Source organism: Equus asinus, chromosome 4 (genome assembly GCF_041296235.1).
Source record: "Equus asinus isolate D_3611 breed Donkey chromosome 4, EquAss-T2T_v2, whole genome shotgun sequence".
NCBI classification, from domain to species: domain Eukaryota; kingdom Metazoa; phylum Chordata; class Mammalia; order Perissodactyla; family Equidae; genus Equus; species Equus asinus.
The window spans coordinates 109,419,970-109,439,302 of record NC_091793.1 but is presented as its reverse complement, the minus strand read 5'-3'; the positions used below and the strand labels follow the sequence as shown (position 1 = coordinate 109,439,302).

General features: G+C 34.3%; 1 protein-coding gene across 7 annotated transcripts in view; it reads right to left on the bottom strand.

Annotated features, from left to right (window-relative positions):
- UBR3 (ubiquitin protein ligase E3 component n-recognin 3) overlaps nt 1-19,333 on the bottom strand; it is a 229,898-nt gene that overhangs the window by 124,063 nt on the left and 86,502 nt on the right. For all 7 annotated transcript variants that reach the window (XR_011502861.1, XM_070508074.1, XM_070508076.1 and 4 more), the window contains exons 17-20: nt 19,196-19,281; nt 17,495-17,636; nt 14,782-14,878; nt 2,463-2,604 (exon numbers count right to left, since the gene is read on the bottom strand). Coding sequence is in view for 6 of the 7 variants with exons in the window: in XM_070508074.1 (XP_070364175.1) it covers nt 2,463-2,604; nt 14,782-14,878; nt 17,495-17,636; nt 19,196-19,281 (467 nt within the window). In the remaining variant the exon portion in view is untranslated. The remainder of the gene's footprint in view (nt 1-2,462; nt 2,605-14,781; nt 14,879-17,494; nt 17,637-19,195; nt 19,282-19,333) is intronic.

Genomic DNA, 19,333 nt, shown 5'->3' with positions numbered 1-19,333 from the left:
TTTAAAAGTGGAATTAATGGTCCGAAATTGTTGTGAGGGTTCTATGAGTTAATATCAGTAATTTGCTAGCAATTGGTGTTCAATAAATAGTAGGTAGGTGGTATGGATGGTGTGAGGAGCAGGAGCAGCAGTCGGAGGGGGCTGCAGGCTGGGAGGCAAGAGAGGTCATCCTTTCTAATCCACTACTTTACAGAGAGGAAACCAAGGCTCAGCCACACACCCAGCTAGCATAAGCAATACTAGAACACAGGGTTCACACTCCCAGTGACTGCCTATCCTCAATACACACTGCCTTCTCTTGATAAATACATTACAAGCTAAATTCAAGTAAATTCTGGCTTGAAATCCTGTGATGTTACAGCTTATAGCTTTAGACAACTTACTTTAAAAACTAAAGAAAAAAAGTCACCTAATTAGGTGCTTCAAAAAAGAACTAAAAATGATTTTTCTGGAGAGTTTTGTTAACATGTTCTATATTAATGTTTTTTAACATTAAACATGGCAAGAGATGAAGTGGTTTACTGCAATTGATTTTTAGAAAGTTGACTTGCCAATGCAATGTCAATTAGAGAAGTTTTTCCTGTTATTAAAGTCAGAAAAGCTATTATAAAGTCGAAATTTTAGAAAATTTGTCCATAATAACCTTTAACAACTAAAACATTGTCTTTCTACTTTTGATAAAACACTATTTTTACATTAAGCAAAGGAAAAGGTGGAAAAAATATAAAGAACACAAATCACGGGCTGGCCCAGTGGCGCAGCGGTTAAGTGTGCACATTCCACTTCAGCTGCCCAGGGTTCACCAGTTCGGATCCCGGGTGCAGATACGCGCCGCTTGGCAAGCCATGCTGTGGTAGGCATCCCACATATAAAGTAGAGGAAGATGGGCATGGATGTTAGCTCAGGGCCAGTCTTCCTCAGCAAAAAAAATGGAGGATTGGCAGCAGATGTTAGCTCAGGGCTAATCTTCCTCAAAAAAAAGAACACAAATCATTTGCAGTAAGCCTTCTTTAATTTTTAGATTATGATTCACTTATTACTTACTATTATAACAGTACTCAGCTTCACCACCTGATCTAGTTATTTAACCTCTAAAACTCAATAATCATAGCTGGAAAATGAAAATAACACAACTTTCACTCGTGAGGATTTTTGCTAGAATTAAAGTATTGTATATAAGTGTATGTAAAGCATTTGAAACAAAATCAGGCATTAAGTAAACATTGAAAAATGTCTGTTATTTGTAAAATAAATACAAATATCTTTTTAGTAAGAAAAAATTCTATTTTTAATGAAGAAAAAGAACATTTTAAATCACTTGACTGAGTAACCCTCTTGGAAATTAATGAAAATAAACCATTCAAGATTTTTTTGAGGCAAATGTCTAAAATTTTAACAGGAGTAACTTTTACAAGTAAAATGAAAAACTGGTCATGGAATAGAGTTGAAAAGGATTGGGGGGCAGAGAAATCTAAAAGCATTATTTCATTACATAGCAAACATTAAGAAAAAAACTAAAACATCTACTTAACAAAATTTAATATATAGGTTAAGTAATTTTTAAAAATTTGTACGCAGTATTGGAAATTTGCATAACAAATACACTGGCTTTTCTTTTCATTTACTTTTTAATTTTTAAAATTCTAATTAGGAAGAGGAAGAAACAACAGATTTTCTTTGTATCTAATTTTATAATATCATGTCTATAGTTATTTTATAGATATCTATAGTTATTTTATCTATCAGTATAGTTCTTTTATCTTTGACCTCTTATCCAGATTAAATCATAAATATGCTTGTTATATATATATATATATATACACACACAGATTCCACAATATTATGTACACAACTTTTGAGTACACAATTTATGTTAGCCAAATAAGTCAGTTCTGTGTGAGATGACACAAGAATAAAACAAATTATAGGTAACAAGAAAACAGAAACATCTTCTTTTGAGTTTCTAGGGTGTTTATCAAAAGCAAATTCTTCATGCTGCTACATAGGAACCCATTTGAATCCATCCATGTCACATGCCTGATCAGAGGGAAAAAGCCAAGAGAACAACCCTAATCCAAGGGTCACTGGCCCCTATGGCTGCCATCTTAGTTTCGTCATTTTAATGGATTCTGGTGGTTGTTTGGTCTCTGTTGTTCATTCTATTCCTCCTGTGGTTCTACAACATTTCAGTTCTTGATCTACAGAAACCATAAATAAATATTCCTATCTGAAACTGAATAGGATGACTAGCTTCCCATAAAGAATGATGTAGCTATTCCATTATTTTCAACTTAGACTTTACATATATGTGATTATGACATATCCTCACACATCTTAAATGTATAAATACACTTTGCTTTATAAGTGGTACTTTTATGTAAATATTATCCTTTATAACTTTCATTTGAAAATTATGAAAATAAATTCTAATCTGAGTCTTTCTACTCAAATTGCTACTGTACCTTGTAAAGCAGAGTGAATAGCACAATGTGTAAAGTTTTACAGTGCAAAAGTCTCATGAGACCTTTATAGCTGGGATGGAGTGGCGTTCTTTTCTTATAGGGGGGCCAGGGATTTCCAGGGAATTTTCCGCTTTGTTTTAAACTGCAAAAATAAAACAAAACTAAAATTAGATTATAGACTCAAAATTAAACTGTGGTTTAAATAGTGATTTATAGCTATCAATTTTTGTCACATTTTTCTATGCAGTACTATTTTCAATCAAATTGCTCAAAAATGCCAAATGGATATCTATTCTCTCCAAAATAAACATTACTATTTCCCTTCCCATTCAACAAAAATGAATAGAAAGAGCTAAGCTGAAAACTAGAAAGAAACATGAATAGGAAGATGTTAACAAAGGGAAATAAACAAAAAGAATACAAAATAAAGTGCTAAACAAAGAAATTTCCAGTTGTAACAACTGAACAAAATAGATAACCTAAAAATGCTCCCACTACCAACACCTGGAAAAGCTAGATAAAATATTTTTTGAATGCATATTTGAACTCACACAAAAACAAAGTGGAGTTCTCCCAGGTACCAGAAAAAAAGAAGGAATTAACATCAAGCACTAAACTGTGTTTGCCAATGGTGTTAAAGTCCTGGAGCAGGCAGATCTCACGGTGTTGGGCTCAAACAAGGCTCAGAGACGGAACTGAGATCTCACATAAAACTGACACCTTTGAAAGGCTTTACCCTCAATGAACGGATAACTCAACAAGGAGAAATAAGAAAGCTTGTCTGTCTCTTCAACAATGGAAGAACAAAAGGCTCCTCAAGAAGATATTAATTATGAACTTGTGTGTAAATAACAGCAAACTCAAAACACAAAAGGAAAAATATGAGAGAATTACACAGACAAACAGACAAATCCACAACCCTAACAGAGAATATTAACATACTTCTGTATAACAGAAAGCCCAAAAAAAAAAAATTGATAAGAATTTTGAAGATCTTTAACAACACAATTAACAAGCTTGAATCAAAAACAAAGAACATTCAGTAATTGGAGAATACACATAATTTAAAGTGCACTCAGAACATATATAAAACGTGATGAAATATTACAATGCAAAGTAAATCTTAACAAATACCAAAAGAACTGATATACAGACCACAACCACTTACCACAAAGCAAATAAAACTAGAAATCAACTAAGAAGATAACCCAAACTCCAGACATGTAGATATTTTTAAACACTGTGCTCTCAGAAATTCAGAGGTCATTATAATCTTAATAGAAACTTTTAAACATTTAGAACTTAAACCAAGTAGAAAAAATTTGGGGATACAACGAAAGCAGTACTTGGAAGAAAATTCATAGCCTTAAGTGCATATGCTTTTTAAAAAATCAAAAACTAAGCACCGAAGAAAAGGGAGAAAATCCAAACTAAGTTGAAAGAAGATAATAACAAATAATAAAGGGAAAAAAGAATGAAATAGAAAACAAGAAAAAGAAAAAGAAACAAAATCAAAAGTTGGTTCTTAAAAAAAATAGTAAAACTGGCAATCCCCTGATAAGACTAATCAAGAATAAGAAATAGTAAAAACAAATAAATAATAGGAATAAAAAGGAAGATGGGATTTTGTGTGTGTATGTGTGAGAGAAGATCAGCCCTGTGAGAACATCTATTGCCAATCTTCCTCTTTTTCTTTGAGAAAGATTGTCACTGAGCTAACATCTATGCCAATTTTCCTCTTCCTCTGACATTCGATGGAATGCCACCACAGTGTGGCTTGACGAGTGGTGCTAGGTCCAGCCCTGGGATCCAAACCTGCGAACCCTGGGCCGCTGAAGCAGAGCATGTGAACTTAACCACTATGCCACTGGGTTGGCCCCAAGATGGGATTTTTTAAATCATTAAGCATATAACTTAAGACAAAATAGAAGATTTCTTAGAAAAATATAACTTGGCAATCCCTCTCAAGAAGAAATAAAAATCCTAAGCAAGACTATAACCTTTAAAGAATGGCATCAGTAGTTTTAAATTACTCACACACAAAAAAATACATGAGGCCCAGGTGGTTGAATAGGCAGATTCTACCAAAACTTCAAGAAGCATCTACATGAAAAAAGAATAAAGTTCTTCTACCTTACATGATATACAAAAAGTAATCGAAAATTGATCAAAGACTTAAATGTAAGAGCTAAAATTATAAATCTTTTAGAGGAAAACAAAGGTGTAAGTCTTTGTGACCTTGGATTATGCAACAGATATGACACCAAAAGCATAAGCAACAAAAGAAAGAAACAGATAAATTGGACTTCATCAAAATTAAAAACTTTTGTGCTTCAAAGGACACTCTCAAGAAAGTGCAAAGATAACCCACAGAATGGTAGAAAATATTTGCAAATCATATACCTGATAACTCTAGTATTCAAAACAAACAGCTCTTAAAATGCAATAATTAAAAGAAAACCCAATTAAAAAGTGAGCAAAGGATCTAGATAGTTCTCCAAAGAAGATATATAAAAGGCAAATAAGGACATGAAAAGATATTTAACATCATTAGCCATCAGGGAAATGCAAATCAGAACTACAATAAGATGTCACTTCATACCTATAAGAATGGCTATGATCAGAAGACAGATAACAAGTGTTTGTGAGGATGTGGCAAAATCAGAACCCTCATACACTGTTGATAAAAATATAAAAACTGGAGCTGGCCTGGTGGCGTAGTGGTTAAGTTTGCATGCTCCACTTCAGCAGCACGGGGTTCGCCAGTTCGGATCCCAAGTGCAGACCTATGCACCACTTATTAAGCCATGCTGTGGCAGGCATCCCATATATAAAGTTGAGGAAGATGGGCACAGATGTTAGCTCAGGGCCAGTCTTCCTCAGGAAAAAGAGGAGGATTGGCAGTGAATGTTAGCTCAGGGCTAATCTTCCTCAAAAAAAAAAAAAAAAGACAAAAAAAAATATATATATATAAAATGGTGAAGCCATTTTAGTAAACAGACTGGCAGTCCCTCAAACAATTAAACATGGAGTTACCATAATGATCCAGCAGTTCCACTCATCTATAGACATACACAAGAGAAATGCACACATACGTCCACACAAAAACTTATATACAAATGTTCATAGTAGCATTATTCATAATAGCCCTAAAGTAGAAAGAACAAGTTGGTGAATGGATAAATAAAAGTGAGATACTCCTACAACAGAATATTACCTGGCAATGAAAAGAAGTAAAATACTGACACATGGTACAACATAGATGAACCTTGAAAACATTAAGCTAAGTGACAGAAGTCAGTCACAAAAGACCACGTTTGATTCCATTTATATGAAATGTCCAAAACAGGCAAATCTATAGAAGCAGAAAGTAGATTAGTGGTTGTCTAGGGCTGCGGTATTGAGCGGAAATGGGTAACGGCTGTTAACAAATACAGGGTTTCTTTTTAGAATGATGAAAATGTTCTACAATTGATTGTGGTGATAGTGGCACAACTCTGTGAATACACTAAAAACCATTCAATAGTACACTTTAAATAGGTGAAGTGTACTGTATGTGAATTATCTCTCAATAAAACTGTTAAAAAAAAAACTTCAAGAAACAGATAATCTCCATCTCCTGACATATAATTTTAGAGCGCAGCAAAAGGAGAAAAGATACACAGATAATTCCATAATGCTAATATAACCTTGTTACCAATACACAGATAGAATGATTTTAAAAATTTACACGACTATCACTTTCAGGCATATAATGGAAAAAAATTCTTAAAACAAATTAGTAAGCCATATCAAGCAATACTTATAGTTTTTTTAAAAAGAGTATATCATGATCAGATTGAGTTTTCCCCGATAATGCAAGGACGTTGGGATTGTATACCATCGTCCACACAAATGAAGGAAGAGCACTTGAGAAAATCAAAAACTTATTCATAATAAAAATTCTATGGTAAGCATGCAACAGAAAAGAACTTCCTAGACCTGACAGAGTAACTACAAAAACACTAAAGCAAATATTATATCTAGTGGTGGGAAAGCATTAGGAACAAGACAAGAATGCTTCTCATCACTGCTATTATTCAATACTATACTAGAGACCCTACCAGCAAAGACAGACAAGAATGTGTGTGTGTATACATGAAGAAAAAAACCAAAACCATCATTATTCCTAGATAATTTAACTTTCCACATAAGAAATCTTTTCAAAAACCCACAAATTGCTACAACTAATAACAGTCCAGCTGAACATAAGATCAACAACAAAAATCAACTACATTTCTGTTCACTAAAACAAAAGAAACTACAATTTTAGGAAATATACTACATATAATATCTATAAATATTATAAAATAATTTTGAATAAATCTAACAAAGATATCTAAAATCTTTATTAAATTTTTTTTAATTTTATTGCAAGAAATTAAAGATGAGCTAAATAAATGGAGAGATATACCATGTTCATGGATGGGAAAACACATTACTGATGGCATTTCTACCAAATTATTAATTCAATACAATTTCAATCAAAATCCCACGTTTTATTGTTAAATCTGATATGGTCATCATAAAATTCTAGACAAAGAGCCAATAATAAATAACTCATAAACAAAAGAGAGAAGACAGAGAAGGAGTAGGAGAAGGGAGAAGGAGAAGAGGAGAAAAAGGACACCGTATTCATGACAGCATGGTACTAGTCTACAGAATGAACAGAAGAGAAATAGACCTATACACATACAGACACTTGATACAGTCAATTGTCTTTACTCACAGTAGTTATGTTCTATAAAGTCGCCAGAAATGCTGAGTTATTGCTCCTGGGGAAATACAGGGCTAAGTTCCTGCAAGTCTAGGGTCACAACATTTTTGTGAATCAAAATGCCATTTGCATTAAAATTATACAGGTTCGTTTTCAATACTATACTAGAGACCCTACCGGCAAAGATGGACAAGAATGTGTGTGCATACATGAAGAAAAAAAACAAAACCATCATTATTCCTAGATAATTTAACTTTCCACATAGAAAATCTTTTTTGAAAGCCTTGTTAGGACAAGCCAGTCCCAACAGCATTGAAAACTTGCTCTTCCACATAACCCTTTTCCAGTACAACACTTAGCAAGTGTTTTTTAAATTCTTCTGCAGCCTCCTAATCTGCAGAACCTGCCTTGCCTGCAAGTTGAACATTTTTCACACCTTATTACTTTTCGAAACATGCAAGCCAGCCAGCGCTAGCCAAGAAGGGTTTAACGTTTTCCTGACCCTGGGTAACGCAACAGTAAATTTCTTCAACTTTCAGCCTCAAAACAATGCTGTTCTTTTTTATCAATCGTAATCTCACGAGTCCACAAACTTAGCTTTTCACCTTTTCCATAACTTCATCACACATTATAGATGTTACTTCAGCACTTTTTGGAGTGGCCTCAAGAACAGATCAGTGAATTTTCTCTATCTGTTTCTGCAGGTATCATATTATTGATTCACCACCACTGAACTCACAGTCAACAGCACTGAAACTCATGCCTGAACACAGCTTTATCTAACAACAAATTTTCTCTGTAAGGCACATCAGAGCCTTCTTGCCCTTAGGAATACTAGAGAGCACCTCAGCACCACATTTGGGGGCCATTTTAAACAGCGAAATCTCCAACAAAAAGGACAAAAACACCATGAACTCACATATAACAACTTGTATCTCTAAATGTCTATTTTAAATTGATAACAACAAGTTTGATCTCATTCTAAAGCTCAACATTTTTTACTCATTTGCACTATTTTTTAAAATGTGGCACTAAATAGACCACGAAAAAAACACTTGTTTACAGTATGAAAGCTGCAACAAGAGGGCAGAACACTGCTTTGTTCAGCCTCAGCTGGATGCACCCCATGCATGTGCACACATAATTTTGAATAACCAGGAGAGTACTGATTTGAGATTTAAAAATAAATTTTAGTGAGTAGCCAAATTTGCCAATAAAGAATTTGCAAATATTGGGAGAAGATATTTGCAAACTATGTATCAGATAAGGGGTTACTATCCAAAATATACAAAGAACTCATACAGCTCAACAACAACAAAACCAACAACCCAATTAAAAAATGGGCAAAAGATCTGAACAGAGATTTCTCCAAAGAAGATATATGAATGGCCAACAGGCATATGAAAAGATGCTCAACATCATTAGCTATCAGGGAAATGCAAATCAAAACTACAATGAGGTATCACTTCACTCCAGTCAGAATGGCTATAATTAACAAGACAGGAAACAACAAATGTTGGAGAGGATGTGGAGAGATGGGAACCCTTGTACACTGCTGGTAGGAGTGCAAACTGGTGCAGCCACTATGGAAAGCAGTATGGAGTATCCTCAGAAAATTAAGGATAGATCTACCATATGATCCATCTATCCCACTGCTGGGTATTTATCCAAAGAACTTGAAAACACAAAGGCATAGATACTTGCACCCCTATGTTCATTACAGCATTACACACCATAGCCAAGACTTGGAAGCAACCTAAGTGCCCATCAAGGGACAAATGGATAAAGAAAATGTGGGATTTATACATGATGGACTACTACTCAGCCATAAGAAATTATGAAATCCGGCCATTTGTGACAACATGGATGGACCTTGAGGGCATTATGCTGAGTGAAATAAGTCAGAGGGAGAAAGTCAAATACTGCATGATCTCACTCATAAGTAGGAGATAAAAACAATGACAAACAAACACATAGCAACAGAGAACGGATTGGTGGTTACCATGGCAGAAGTGGGGGGAGGGCAAAAGGGGTGATTAGGCTCACATGTGAGGGGATGGACTACAATTAGTTTTTGGGTGGTGAATATGATGTAACCTACACAGAATTCGAAATACATTATGATGTACATCTGAAAGCTATATAATGTTATAATCCAATGGTACTGCAATAAATAAATAAATAAATAAATAAAAGAATTTGCAAATAATGAGGATTGACTATATATGACAGAATGAGCATTACACATCAGTGAGATACGATGGATTGTTCAATAAATGGTCCTGGAACAACGGGTTTTCAATAGGGAGAAAACAAATAAATCAACTCCAGGTAGGTTAAAGATCTAAATATAAAAAGTAAAACTTCAGAACTAATAAACTTTAAGCAATCTAATAGAAAAATCAACAAGGAATAATCCATACATAGTTCTCACAGTAAGAAACATGAAGAGAAACTAATAGATTTTTTTACAGGCTCAATCTCACCTAGTAATCCAGAAAATGGAAATTAAAAGGAGTTATACATTTAGCACTGGAAGTTCAAATGACAGAATGAACATAAGTATTTAATTTTACTTTCATCCAAAACTCCAATAAAACTACAGTAATGGTATTTTTAAAAGGATAAAAACCACAAGAATGGGGAAAATCAGAAAAGAAGGGGGAAAAAACCCAAAATTTTGCCAGTTGGAAAGCAAATGGACTTGCAGCAACTCATCTAGTAGACCTAAGAAAGCCAAATCATAAGAAGGTAATGGGGAAAGCTGAAAAACAATCCAAATTATGCTGCAGAATCCTCAAAAGATTCAGAAACTGGCAGCACCTGGTACCTCAATAACTGGAGGTGAGGAGGCAGAAAGCTAAAACGAAGACAGGATGAAAACTTCATCCCCATTCCAACAGAATTCTGGCTGGAGAATTCATCTCTGGAGAACGTGAAACACAAGCATAGGTAAGGGGAGAAGGATGGAGGACTAAAGTCGTCGTACGCATTTTTGATTCAGAGCCCCTAGGCCTTGTCTCCCATTCAATTGACAGAATAATGGCAGCCAGACCATTACTTTCTAGGCAATATTTGAAGATACTTCTCCGAGGAATCCGATCAGACCAAAAAGAAGAGTTTTAAAGAGACTAAAATAAGGACTTCTCAACAAATCTGCCTGCCCACATCACCCTACATTAAAGCTCAGACTCTACAAGCTCCACCAACACACTAAGAGTTCTTAATCACAAGCAGCCAGAATTATCAGACATTCAAAGAACACCTCTAACACGGAAGCTAGAGACTGAACAATAGAAAACTGAACTTAGAGGAAACATATTATGTAGGTAGGGGAAAACAAATCCTAAAAATAAAAAAAATTACCCTTGATATACCAGAGAAATGAGGTGCATCTATGATTCAAGAAGAAGATGCCATAAAATAAAGTTTGCATTAAAAAAAAATTGGTTTCTATATAATACTACAGTGGTTACATAGAAGCATAATTTTCAAAACAATCCCAATAGCTCATGAAAAAATATTTCAGCTATTCTAATTCATTTAGCATAGAAAAGTAATTTTTAGTTTTTATTTTGTTTCTTTGCTTTAAGCACTAGCCCCTAAATATGCAGCACCTAGATTAATAAAGTATTCCAAAATAAAGGTTACATATTTGTTCAAGATAGCAGGTAATACATCATTTCTGATTGCTCTTTTCAAAAGCATTAATGGAATAATGCAAATGAAAAGCCACATGACAGAAAAATTTTTTATGTGACTCAAACCGACACCTAATTATTGACTAGTTTGAGACAAAAATGATATACATAAACTCATATATCATACTTTCAAACACGGGGCAGCAGCCATTAACCTTCAAGGTGGGGGATGGGAAACAAAAAATACCAGAAATTATAGTATAAGAAAATTTGCTTTCCTATTGAATTTAAAACAGCCACTGTATAAAATCACACTAGTCTTTTGGAAATGGCCTAGACTATAGTTCCAACACTGCCATTAACACACATATTTCACTGAGCTTCTCTGGGCTACAATGTCCTCAATGTAAAACACAACACTGAATTGAATAAATGGCTTTCTGACTGTTAGTTTGCTTTTTTGTTGCTGTCTTGTTTCTGTTTTCTTTTTAAAAGCTGAACTGCTCATTAAGAGGTACGTGAGAGGGAGAGGGAAGCAGGATGAGCCCCCTCCACTCTGTCAGGCCTCTTGCTGTTGCCCAGCCCCTTCTTCCAGTGGTGGCCCCTGAGACACTTTTATAGAACCTGGATAGGAGAGCTTGAAGGCCTTTTCCAGCAATAAGATCCAAAGATTCTAAACATCTAAACATCACAAAAAGCAAGTGTTTTATTTTCACTTAAACTCACAGCTCAAAAATTTAAAGAAACTTACTTTTCATTCCTTTAGCTATTACTGATTGCCTACAAAGTGCCTAGCACCAAGCTAGACTCTGAGGACACAACAGTTTTAATTTATCCAACCATTTTTCACTACTGTTATTCAAAGGGCCTTTCTATTGCCTTCTTGCAAATAGAAATGGATCATACTCACTAAAACTAGTTAAGCCACTTTGTTCTTTCAGGGAAAGATTTGCCCTGAGCTAACATTTGCTGCCCATCTTCCTCGGGGTTTTTCCCTCCTCCAAGCCCCAGTGCATGGTTGTATGTCCTAGTTGTAAGTCCTTCTAGTTCTTCTATGTGAGCTGCCGCCACAGCACGGCAACTGACAAACAGGTGGTGTGGTTCCACGACTGGGAAGCGAACCCAGGCCGCCGAGGCCGTGAAGGCCGAACTTAATGACTAGGCCATTAGGGCTGGCTCAGTTAAGCTACTTTTTGTCCCTTAAAACTAAAAGAAAATGAAAATGACCAAAGCCAGTAAGTCCTACAGTTTAGGGTTTTCTTTCCGGTCGTAATCTTATAAGGACAGAAACAGTCAATTATGGTCAAATATACAGCAAATAGAAGATAACACATAAAGGAAGCAGATGCTACATTTCACATACAAAATAAATTTCAAAAAAATTAAGTCTCACAAAGAACAAACACATTTCTTCATAGGTATGATATTTATTTTAAGTACATAAAATGTTATTAGATGAATGTAATAGTTTGCACATAAAATTTCAAAGATTAAAGAAAATGATTAAAAAGTTTTAGTCTGGGGGCTGGCCCCGTGGCCGAGTGGTTAAGTTCGCGCGCTCCGCTGCAGGTGGCCCAGTGTTTCGTTAGTTCGAATTCTGGGTGCGGACACGGCACTGCTCATCAGACCACGCTGAGGCAGCGTCCCACATGCCACAACTAGAAAGAACCCACAACGAAGAATACACAACTATGTACCGGGGGGCTTTGGGGAGAAAAAGGAAAAAAAAATAAAATCTTTAAAAAAAAAGTTTTAGTCTGGAACTAAAGAGTATATTTATTTGTCATGTCATTATTACTTTATTTAAATACACATTTCTTTTAAAATATAGTTTTCAAACTGCCAAGAAACATCACAGCACTTCAGAAATATTTTTAAGAAACTACAAAGAAATTGTACAGCAACTCAAAAGCAAATGGAGGGAATGAGAGAATTAGGAAAAATGGAGAGCAAAACAGGAAAGAAGAAAAACTAATAAAAAATAGCTCTGGGGAAATGGTTTTCTCTGACTACATGAAGTAGTTATAAGTCAAAATACGATATAGATCTAAACAACTAATAACACAGAATTGATTAGAAAACACAATATACCTGCAAACAGAAAATATTACCTGTATGTCAATATAGGTCTAAACCAGGTTTCTCAACCTTGACACTAATGACATTGGGGGCCAGATAATTCTTTGTTGTAGGGGGCAGACCTAGCCTCTACTTGACGTCAGTAGCAACACTCCCAGTCTTCAGACAATGCCAAATGTCCCCTGAAGGACAAAAATCACCCCTGCGTGGAAACCACTGGTCTAAACAAAGGAAATAAACTGCTTGGAGCTCAACTAAAAGTCAGCTAAGTAAAAAATAAAGGAGAACAATTCGGTTTGCCTTACAGAACGCCTGGCATATAACAAGCACTCAATAAATGTGTATTATTAAATAAAATTTTCCCTTTAAAACTGATTACATTGGGTATTTAATGACTCCTTCAAAGGTTTGAAAGTTTCAGCCCAATTCCAATCCAAATTTCTATTAATTACAAAGTAAAAGAGAATAATAAAATTTACTATATATTTAATTCTTACATATTCAAATGACTAACCACCACCAAAACTCCCTGAAAAAAGGCAGAGCCATTTAAGATAACAGTGTTTATAAAGGCCACATTAGGTTTTCCATGCAAATGCTTCCTCCCACCCATCTTTTCATTTTTCAACTTGAACTACTGAAATTTATTTATTCAACAAATATATTCTGAATGCCTACTATTTGCCAGCACTGATGTAAACTGAAGATGTAAAAGAGATATAGAGACAAAAACATCTTCCCTCAAGGAGCTAAAAGTCTAGTAAAAGCCTACAAGCAAACAAATAGTTACAAAAGCACATGAACGTAACAAAAAGAGACTGCTAAGAAAGGGAAAAGAAAACCTCAGACTATTTCCCCAAGGGTTTTAGAGAAAGGTAGAGAGAGATGCTGATGGCTGTACTAGGTTTTGGTTTTGGTTTTTGGTTTTTCTCTTGGGGCAGGGCACGGGGGTGAGGAGGGCGGTGCCGCGGCAGGAGGAGCAGTGGGTAATGCTACAATTCTATACCACAAACTCTTCAGATACGTCTGTGATGGATCTTAAACTCAACATAAGTCTATTACTGCAAAGTCTTGGCAAAAGAGAAGTTTCCATCTATGTTTATACTTTGATAGTTATTTAGACAAAAATTTTCTCAAGATCAAAGACATCTGAATCATTTTAAACTTGTTTTTTAAAATGTTTAAGCTTTAGAAAAGCACAAATAAAATATCTTATGATGTTCAGCAATATAATATTAACTATTAAGGTTTAAAAATAGCTGGAAATAATAACATTAAAAAATAGTCTGCAACAACAATAACAGAAAATTGAATTCTTCATTAAAAAGATATCCTTCAAAACTTTTATTTTCTGCAATCATCAACATTTTAAACTACTTTGTTAAATAGTTACAAATAAAATTCATTTTGCTTTGGCTATTTCCCCAGGTGTCAAGAACATAGAAATATTACCACATTTTTTGTAGATACTCATCATCTCTGATGTCAGTCAATTTTATTCTCTTAACTTGTGCCTCCTCTACTGGTTTAAAAGTAGAACACCACAAAACCAAGCTTTGAATTCCATTGGTCAATAGCAACTAAATAAGTTCATTTTTTGACATGTTTATTTGTGATCATGTTTTATAAAATTTATTTTTATCAGACTAACATCAGATTTTGGATCAAGATCTTAAGAACATAAATCTCAGCCAGATTTTTTTTTAATCTTAAAATATTATTTCCTCCTCTAAAGATTGAGAGTACACTTTAATCAGAGCATATCACATCTGTGTTATAACTGGAATTTTTCTATATAAATACAAAATATCCATTATTATACTAATCAATATAACAGACTTACAACGCTGTATATCTGTCCATTGCAGACTGCACGTCTCTACGGTAAACTGTTCGAAGAATGACCATGACGGGGTCAAACTCCTGATCCCAGACTTCAGCTATTATTCAAAAGAAAGTAGAAACAAAACACTGACTTCTTAGGAATAAAGTCAATCTCTAATGACTAATTATATTTAAGTATATTTTAAATTTAAAAGATGGGATAGTTTAATTGATTCTTTATTTGCCCTAATAAGTTTGATGGCGTGACTACTTTTCTACATTAAAAGTCATTTCATCATTATGAGTGTTCCCTTAAGTTCAGCAAGAACTAGTGAGCAAAAAGCTTTAAAATGGGATAATGCCTCATCACAAAAGTTTAGTTCATTGTACGTCTTGGCAAAGTGCCAATTAGAAAGTTAAATGTATTAACACTTTTAATAGCATTCAAAGAGAAAAACACAAAAACTAGATTCAAAAATTAATGACCTATTGATTGTGAAGAGTCTCACTTTATAACCATTTCTTGTTTATAAAAGATTTTATGCTCTTTTGCTAAAATTGGTAATTGATCTCCTTACCTTCCCCATAATTAGGAATCACTATCCCATGTGTGGTATTTGTACAATTTGTGGTATACAAGATGATTGTAAATATTAAATGCACAAAGCTTTTTATTTTAATAATTATGTAATTATTTTAATATGTATCAGAAAATTCTGCATTGCAAGTAATAATCATGCTTAGGATGAGGCGAAGTTTAAAAAAGTGAATTCATTTAAAAAAATATAGTATACTAAGTGCATAATAGTAGAGATGGTAGTTAGATGTGGCAAAAATCTACAACATGGCCTGAGAATAACAATTTTAGAAACTATTGCCTTAAGAGTGTCTCTGTCCTAGATTAAGGTTTTTCCCGTCTCATTCTCTCTAGCAGAATCTTAACATTTGAAAACATGGTAAGAAGCTTATACTTCTTCCTACACATCTACTCTAATTTCAACTTTCTGGCATAAGAAACTATTAACAATTCTCCCTATTTTCACGTACAGGGTTATTCATCTTAAATTATCAAAAGTATGACTTAAGATAGGCCTACACAAAGACAAAGATCTTTGCTATTATTTCTGTCATTTATTGTCTTTCACTTTTAAATCTACTAATTTGTACAATTAAAATGCCAATGTTTTTATTACAATTATAAAACCATAGCAATGGAAGAAAACTTTAGTGATTAATTAGTCTGGCAGGCTTCAAACAATGTTCCACGGGGCTGGATTTCCATAGAGATTTAACAGGGGTCACTTCAGGATGAAGGAGAAGGCAAAACAGAGGAGAAGCTATGTCTACTACCCACACCCACTTTAACAAGAGTAGGTGTGCTCCGACCAGTTTCGGATAACAGATTCACCTAAGGCTCAGTTCCCCAAAGTTAACGGCTCATTTCAATCACTGTGAAAAATCTTGAAAGCCGCTCATCTATTCCAAGTCTGTCATTTTACAAATAAGAAGTCAAATCCAAAGATAAAAAACTGTTTTTTTCAACATCACACAATTAGCTAATATAATTTAGTACTGTATTTGAAGATGACACCCAATTTCTTGACTCTGATCTTCAAATGCCCAGGGCTCCATCTCAGTGTCTCAAACTTTATTGTGTAGGACAATCATCTATAGATCTTGTTAAATAAAAAAGCAGATTCCCAGAATCCACCCCCAGAGATCCTGATAAGAACAGATTGGGGTTAAGGCACTGGAACCTTTGTTTTTAACAAGGACTGCGAGTGAGTCTGACAGAGCAATCCTCACATCACACTTTAATAAGCCCTGCACTATACCAGAACGCCATTCTACTTCAAAGCTTACCTAAATTTTAGATACAAAGTGTTCTTTGCAATAAAGAAATACTGTGCTTTTCCTTTAATTGAATACATTCCAACCAGAAACTCTGGATTGTTCTTCCTACCTTGGCGAACTCCCTGAAAAATCCTAAATGATAAGGCTTATTCTGCTGTTTCTTGCCAAACACAGTATATGCTATTTATAACTTCAAAGTGGGCATCAGTTTACCATTTAAACAACGAGTGTTGAAGAAGTCAAGAATCATGTAACTGCTACTTCCTTCAAGATTTTAACTTAGAATAGTGAAAATGTGAAAGTGAAAAAGAAAAGACTGTGAATCAAGACTTCACCTACTTCGGGCTCTCGTCAAGAATACCATCTATGAATCTAGGGGGAAAACCTTAGAAAACCAACCACTTAAGGAAAAGGTTTCTATGTATTTACATAGGTTCAAAGTGTCAGAAAGTGTTATCAGGATTATATAGATTTTAATTTTAACTGTTTCAGTTAAAATCTGGGTAGTGAGAACTATTTCAAAATCGAATTTAAAGAGCAAATACATTCAAGATGTTTTTAAGCATATATTTTGTTTTATAATTTCGGGTTCATTTATAGTTCATTTACTTATAAAAATGAACTAGAGCTCATATGTGAAGTTCCTTTCATAATTTAGAGTCATATAAGAGGGCTTATTATAACATAAAACCATAGACTTGCAGATAAATGGAAGTAATATCACTGTGTACCATACAAGACATACATCTATAAGAAAGCTGAGGGGAAAAATAACAAGCTGAATAAACAAAACGCAAAACATCTTCTTTCAGTATACACAACAACTCACCTTCAGAAAACCAATATTTGAAAGAATATATTTATGCATATAAACGTACCTTTGGGAGTATACATGCCTTGTTGCATAGAACCTCCAGGTTCAAACACAGGAGCCTTAAAATCAGCTACAGCTGATAAAACTGATTCAAAGCTATAACTGCCTGGAATAATGCCACTTTTGGGATTTGGATTTTCTGGAATATGATGTGTGTGTCAAGAAAAAAAGATATTAATGACTAAAAGCCAGCTTTATAACCTTACCAAGGTACTCTAGCTTCTAACTGCTTTTGCTAAGATACACAAATAGTAATTGGCTGTAAGATATAAAGTTGGCCACAAGAGGGCTATATAATACAACAGTTCAATAACTTCTTACTTGTGACATTTTTAAATATTTTTAAATCTAGAAGCCTACTAATAAATAGTATGCTTAAGTAGTTCGCAAGTATATTTTCCCCAAAACAAATTAATCAAATTTCAGTAAATGAAAAAAAAAACTTTTCTTAAACTGATCTCCATTTTCATCATTTTGCACATAATGTAAGTCAAGGAGAGTAAGCTAAAAATCAGCCAGGATTTTTATGAGCAAAGATTATTGTTCGAAAAACATAAAATGTCATCGTCAAAGAAAAAAGGAAAAGATGCTAAACAAATTTAAGCAAAGAAGGAAACCAGAAAACCACAAAGATTCTTTCCCATTGGTTTCATATTAAGGTATGTAATTCTTTTTAAATTCAAAGTTACAGAGAATAGTTCTGTTCTGTTACAACTCTGATACACAGTGTATAACAATTGAATGAAATCATCAAACAGTATCAAATTGATGTTGCTTATGAAAATCTTCAAGGTTATCAAACAGGCATTTCAATAGATGTTATTCCAAACATTCATAACATAGAACGTAAATTTAGTCAAAGTAAATTTTTATCATAAAATAACACGCTTTGCCTAAAATTTTATTAATAATAATTTTAAAAATAATAAAGTGCCCATTGTATGCTCAGTCCTATACAAATGACCCTAAGTTTTCAAAGTTTGTAGATAACAGTCTTTGCTCTTAAAGACCTCTTGGTTCAAGAGTGAACTCTAAGAAAAAATCCTCAGAATGTTTAAAACCCTGGTAATAATAATTATAAGATATACTTCTAAATTTTAACCATGAATTCCATCCAGCCTGGCTACACAGATAAAGTAGACCTCACTGCCTTTTACAAAGTTTCAAGCTTCCTCTCACTAATGCTGACCTAGAAGTCAGATCCTGGGGTACCCTGAGCCATCAGTCTTGAAGTCTAACCGAGGTCTAACAAGAGCTCCCTGAGAGGAAACAATTAGAGGCAAAAACATCTCCCTAGCTCTGAACACACACTTAAACAAACAACTTCAAAAAAACTTCAGAAAAAAATTTTAGGGCCGGCCCTGTGACCGAGTGGTTAAGTTGCTGCGCTCCACTTCGGCAGCCCAGGGCTTCGCTGGTTCAGATCCCAGGCACGGACATGGCACCACTCGTCAGGCCACGTTAAGGTGGTGTCCCACATGTCACAACTAGAAGGACCCACAACTAAAATATACAACTATATACTGGGGGTATTTGGGGAGAAAAAGCAGAGGGGGAAAAAAAGATTGGCAACAGTTGTTAGCTCAGGTGCCAATCTTAAGGAAAAAAAAATTTTAATCAAAAAAGTGATATATCTTTATTCCACAGAAATTACTTATTATTTAGATCCTGCAACTAAGAGAAAATTAAACTTTTAAAAGGATATGAGGTCCAGCAATGAACTATGTGTTCTGTCATTCATACACAGCTGGGCTACCATCTCTGCCCTGAGAATTTCATCATCGGACATTCCTAAAATAATTCAAAACAAAATTAATAAATCTGAATAAATACATATTAGAAA